Here is a 5,758-nt window from a genome sequence, read left to right as displayed (position 1 = left end):
GTTTACTATTTTATACTACTTCTGTGATATTACTACTACTTCTACTTCCTGTTATCTTCTTCGTCTTTTTCACCAGTAGAAACAGCCGGTTGTTGATCACGTGACTCCTGTGATGTGAAAAAAGTGTTTCCATTGCAGTTTTGCAAAAAACACCAATTTCAATATGACCAAAAAACCACCTCATCCTAACGCAAAAACATTTTGTCGAAAAACGTATTTTTTTTCCCGAAATTGACGTGTTTCCATTGAGCAAATTTATTTTCGAAATTCTAATTTGTGCATTTTCATGGTCAAAGGAAACGCAGCTTCTGAGACCATTGCTGATGTCTTTCTGCCTTGGCGTTGTGTTAGCACACACCGGTTTGCTCCAGAGCAGCTAAAGCTTTATTAGAGGCAGCAGCTTTTATTTAAGCTATTTAAGCTGCAGAAACTGTGAAGCTAAAATGAGGTCGTGTGCATTTGTCTGCAGTGCAGGCACTCACACGACACGGCTGCTCGCAGTGCGCCCCCTGCCAGCCAGCCGAGCATTTACAGGATCCGTCTGCAGGGTTGCACTTGGCCCCGTTGCTGCAGCGGCAGGTGGCGTTGCATCCGGGGCCCCAGGTCCCCTCAGCGCAGGGCTCCGAGCAGTCCGGACCCCTCCAGCCTGCAGACAGGTGAGAAACTGTGACGTGATGTTTTACCTGCCTTCTAAAGCTCCTCTATCAGAGTTTTATTTTACCCTCTTTGCAGAAGCAGGTCCCGTCGATGGGCGAGCAGTCGATGAAGTTCTCACAGGAGCACTCCACAGAGCAGTTCCTGCCGTACGTGCCGCTCTTACACGGACTCTCACAGTGAAGACCCTGCAGCAGAGAGGAGAGGAAACCCCCCGACCGGTCATTTCTGAGACTGCACTTTAGTTTACTACACGACACCTACACTGATTCTCCTGAAACAACTTCTAACTGAAACGAGTGTTCAGAACTGAGCTTAGTTAGTTTCACAAAGAAAATGATAAAATTAAAAAGGTGAACTTCAGTGCACGACAGGACTTTGTTTTTCTGTTTATTTCACATTGTTCTAGTAAACAGCACGCATGGACTTTAGATTTCTTTTTGTTTGGGTGGGGGTTTGTTTATGGAAACACCAGAAAAATGTCCCTTTTGTGTTCTGCAGGCAAAGCAAACGTAACAAAATCACAACCAATGTAAGATAGGGATGTAATGTTAATTCTGCAATACAAACTCTGTGGTTGTTTTTATGAAATCTTTATTTCAGAAAGCACGTACATATATTAAGGTTGCACGGCAATTTACTTTTGCTTTCAGATTTTTTAAATTTTTTTGTTGAAAAACAAAAACGATTTTGGATTTTATGTTAAAAAAATTAAGAGTAATATTCTGCAGGGTTCCTACAGCTTAAGGCAAATTACATTTAAGACTTTTAAAGACTTTTTAATGCCACTTAAAATTAAATTTAAATCCAACTTCATAGTAAACACAAATGGGATAAAACCCAGTTTTTACCAAAATGTTTAACTGAACACAAAACATTTAGCTAACAGAGGCATTTAGTCAATTATTTTAAAAATAAAATTAATGCTACCAATTATTTAAATACTTGAGACTAATTACATTAGTCATACTTATAATAGTTAAACAGTTTAGGACCTCTGAAAGATTAATTTAATACAATCTAATGTTAATTAAAACCTTAATTTGGATTAATGATTTCAATGCTTTTTAAGACTTTTTATGGATCTACATGAACTCTGTTCTGAAATGTTTTTAAATATATAATTTAAATGTTTTAATGAGATCTCCTGAGATCAAAAAATACCAAACAGACAAAAAGAAGAAGTGATCTGTTGTTCCTTGGCTGCTGATATACAGGAAGTGAAAAGTTCAACCATGAATTAATATTCAGTACAATTAAAAAAAATAATGTGCTTTATTGTCCTGTTTTTAAATATTTTAGATGAGGTTTCTATTAAAAAAAGAACTTTACAGCATGTTTTACCAGCCTAATATTTGATTTCCATGAAAACAATGAAATAAAGCCTTTATTCCCGGGTCAGAGGAGGACATGACTCCATGTTTTCGTTAATAATCTGGCCGACGTGTCGGACTCACCGTGAACCCCGGGGCACACCGGCACCGCCCCGTGGAGCTGTCACACACGCCTCCGTTCACGCAGAGACACGGCTCCACGCAGCCGTGACCGTAGAAACCGTGAGCGCAGGTCTCGTTGCAGTGAAGCCCCGCCCACCCCGGCTGACACGTGCACTCTCCTTTCATTGGATGACAGCTGCAGGCGGGAAACAAACCAAACCGTGAGGACGCCTGGACCCACCCCAGGAGGAGGACAGACAGGACAGCTGGACGGGGACGCCCACCTGAGCGTGTGTTTGTCCTGACAGAGACACCTCTGCTCGCAGTGCATGCCGTAGGTCCCGGGCTCACACATGCGGTTCTGGCAGCGCGGCCCGCTGAAGCCCGGCTCACACAGGCAGCTGCCGTCGATGTTGAAGCAGCTCGCTCCGTTCGCACAATCACACACGCCTTTACAGTCCGGCCCGTAAGACCCCGCAGCGCAGTCCTCGTTACACCTGCAGAGGACAGGGACACTGAGGGTCTCACCTGGACCAAAACCTGACCTGACACGTGTCTTTACTCACCTGGTCCCGGTGAAGCCGTCGGTGCACCGGCACTGTCCCGTCCTCGGGTCACACTTCCCACCGTTGTGACAAACACACTCCTCAGAGCAGTTCTCTCCAAACCGTCCATCAGGACAGGGTTCTGTGCAGACCGGACCCTGCAGAGACACGTCCCACAACTCAGTCAGTCCCACCTGGGACGAGGGGACAAACCCAAACCTGACACTGTTTCTGACTTGTCCAGAACTCTGAGCCCGCTGGGACAAGACACACATTTTATAACCTTTAATAAAAATGGACAGATGTCCTGAAGACGTACCGTCCATCCAGGAGGACAGGCGCAGACCCCGGTGCCCTTACAGGTCCCGCCGTTCTGACAGGGACATCGCAGCTGACATTTCTTTTTACATGTCTTCTCACAGCTGGAGGACAGGGACAGAAAGACAGAGACATGAGGACAGAGACAGGAGGACAGACATGAGGACAGAGACAGGAGGACAGAGACATAATGAGAGAGACAGGAGGAAGGAGACAGGAGGACAGACATGAGGACAGAGACAGGAAGAAGGAGACAGGAGGAAGGAGACAGGAAGAAGGAGACAGGAGGACAGACATGAGGACAAAGACAGGAAGAAGGAGACAGGAGGACAGACATGAGGACAAAGACAGGAAGAAGGAGACAGGAGGACAGACATGAGGACAGAGACAGGAAGAAGGAGACAGGAGGAAGGAGACAGGAAGAAGGAGACAGGAGGACAGACATGAGGACAAAGACAGGAAGAAGGAGACAGGAGGACAGACATGAGGACAGAGACAGGAGGAAGGAGACAGGAGGACAAACAGGAGGACAGAGACAGGAGGAGGACATAGATAGAAAAGCAGAGACAAGATGACAGAGGTAAAGACACAGAGACAATGAAACAGACGAAGGACTTAAAGGATGTCTCTGAACTCTGTGTCCTTGTGGGACATTCTTGAGGACAAACAAAACATTTATTCATGTTTTTCTGAATTCTGACAGCAGATGCTGACGTTTGAATTCTGAAATATGACAAAAATCTGACAAACAGATCAGATTATATGATAAAAGACGAACTAATACTCGTTGTCTCGTCCCGGGGACAGACGTGTCCCCAGCCAATCAGAGCTGAAACTTTGACCGCAGCTCAGGTTAGTGTTTCCTGCAGCTGAGAGGAAGGAGCTGATCACTTCCTGTAACTGCACCATGAGGAAGAGTTGGTGCTTCCTCTTCCTCAGGGGGGCAGCTAAACCAGGATGATTCACAGACTGCAGCTCGGACCACCAGGGGGTCTTTCCCTGCTTCACATTAAGCTGTGGAAAACTCATAAAAGGCTCGAGTCAAACCAACTGCAACAGTTCAGGTAATGAAGTGAGGAGTAATAAAGTGTGAAGCAAAGGTCTCCCAGCAGAAACATTTCAGTCCAAACAGGAGCCTGCAGCTCCACAACAACAACTCTGGGTTTTTACTCTGAACAAACTTCGATAAAAATCTTTACTTTAGATCCTCATCTCACCGAGAACAACTGAATCAGTTCTCGACTTTTATTCCAGTGGTGGATGTAGGATTTTTTCCGAGTAAATGGTAATGGTAAATGGACTGAACTTTATAGAGCGCTTTTCAAGTCCCTCCGGACCCCAAAGCGCTTTACACTAACAGACATTCACCCATTCACACACTGATGATGGCAAACTACACTGTAGCCACAGCRGCRCTGGGGCACACTGACAGAGGTGGGGCTGCCATGCARCGGCGCCACCAGACCCTCTGACCACCATCAGTAGGCAAGGTGGGTGAAGTGTCTTGCCCAAGGACACAACGACTGAGATGGCTGGACGGGGGATCGAACCAGTGACCTTCTGGTTCCAGGACGACTCCCCTAACCACTCCGCCACAGCCGCCCCAGTAAGGGGCCACTTAAAAACCTGCTCACACAAATCCTCAGTTTTGGTAAGGTGTACACATTTAACCTGTTATACATTTTTCAAACACTTGTAATGTCATGTAATTTCTAAAAAAGCTTTCAAAATAAATTCTTTTTACCAGTTTTACTTCTGTTATTACTGCACATAAAATACTTTCAAACACAGCATTTGAGAAAATCCAGTCATTTTTCAGATGAAAGACTTTTTCTGCAGCAGGTTCACTTGATTCATGCTGGATGTTCCTTTGTGACTCTTTAGCGCCTCTAGTGTTTGAATGAGGAACTGCACCCAGCATCATCGCTCACAGGTAAAGAACAAATGAGTGACAGAACAGGGTCACTTAAGGGGGCCAATCAGATTTCAGCTGGGGTCAAAGCCCCTGTGGCCCCGCCCCTAGAACCGCCCCTGTTTTATTCTAAACTATTTTCTTTTTTTGCTCCTCGATCCTGTCCAGAGTCTCACAGGGACCCTGCCTCTCCACTGACTTTTATTGGTTCTGAACATTTTGAAGCACTTACAAAGTCCCGGTGAAGCCGTCCCGACACGTGCACTCCCCGCTGGATTTATTGCAGGACGCTCCGTTTTTACACTTGCAGGTCTGCAGACAGCCCCTCCCGTAGGTCCCCGCAGGACAGGGGTCCTCACAGAGGGGTCCGATGAAGCCCGGCGGGCACTGACAGGCCCCGGTCAGCGGGTCGCAGAGGGCCCCGCTCTCACACTTACAGTCCTGATGGCAGCCCGGACCCCAGTGTTTGGCATCACAGTCTGGAAGCAGAAACACAAGCTCTGATTTAAAAACTCTTCACATGATGCACGTGTACGGGGTGCCGNGTTCTGGTTCTGGGTGCTCTCAGAGTTTCAGAGACAGAGTTCAGTTTTTGGAAAAAAACATGATGTCATCATTTCTGCTGGATTCACCGTTTAACAATAAATCTTACAGAAAACTTTTACCTGCTGCTCCCGCCTGTCTCCCTTTGTCTTCTTTAGAAAACCTTTTAGAGTTTTCTATTTTCAAGATTAATACTAAAAACATGTTAGTAAATCAGAGCAGCGTGCAGCTCAGAGTCCTGGACCAGAACCTGGACTGCAGCTGCTCCAGCTGAGCCTGGCGTCACCATGAAGCCAGGTCAAAAAGAAAAAATCAGTAGGTCCTCTGGATGGTTCTTCTTTAGTGAAACG

The 5,758-nt window shown here is 46.1% G+C and overlaps 1 protein-coding gene and 1 long non-coding RNA gene across 2 annotated transcripts in view; one reads left to right on the top strand and one right to left on the bottom strand.

The window, feature by feature from the left end:
* pear1 (platelet endothelial aggregation receptor 1) overlaps nucleotides 1-5,758 on the bottom strand; it is a 59,408-nt gene that overhangs the window by 10,201 nt on the left and 43,449 nt on the right. Inside the window, exons 6-12 of the mRNA XM_014023070.1 lie at nucleotides 5,098-5,344; nucleotides 2,955-3,057; nucleotides 2,657-2,793; nucleotides 2,375-2,587; nucleotides 2,112-2,286; nucleotides 722-842; nucleotides 483-646 (exon numbers count right to left, since the gene is read on the bottom strand). Of these exons, the coding sequence (XP_013878524.1) occupies nucleotides 483-646; nucleotides 722-842; nucleotides 2,112-2,286; nucleotides 2,375-2,587; nucleotides 2,657-2,793; nucleotides 2,955-3,057; nucleotides 5,098-5,344 (1,160 nt within the window). The remainder of the gene's footprint in view (nucleotides 1-482; nucleotides 647-721; nucleotides 843-2,111; nucleotides 2,287-2,374; nucleotides 2,588-2,656; nucleotides 2,794-2,954; nucleotides 3,058-5,097; nucleotides 5,345-5,758) is intronic.
* The window catches only part of LOC106528027 (uncharacterized), a 13,620-nt gene that overhangs the window by 2,458 nt on the left and 5,404 nt on the right, over nucleotides 1-5,758 (top strand). The gene's annotated exons all lie outside the window — the stretch shown is intronic.

This window comes from Austrofundulus limnaeus, unplaced genomic scaffold (assembly GCF_001266775.1).
Source record: "Austrofundulus limnaeus strain Quisiro unplaced genomic scaffold, Austrofundulus_limnaeus-1.0 Scaffold356, whole genome shotgun sequence".
NCBI lineage: Eukaryota > Metazoa > Chordata > Actinopteri > Cyprinodontiformes > Rivulidae > Austrofundulus > Austrofundulus limnaeus.
Note: the sequence above shows the minus strand (reverse complement) of the source record. Positions and strands in the feature narration are given on the sequence as shown.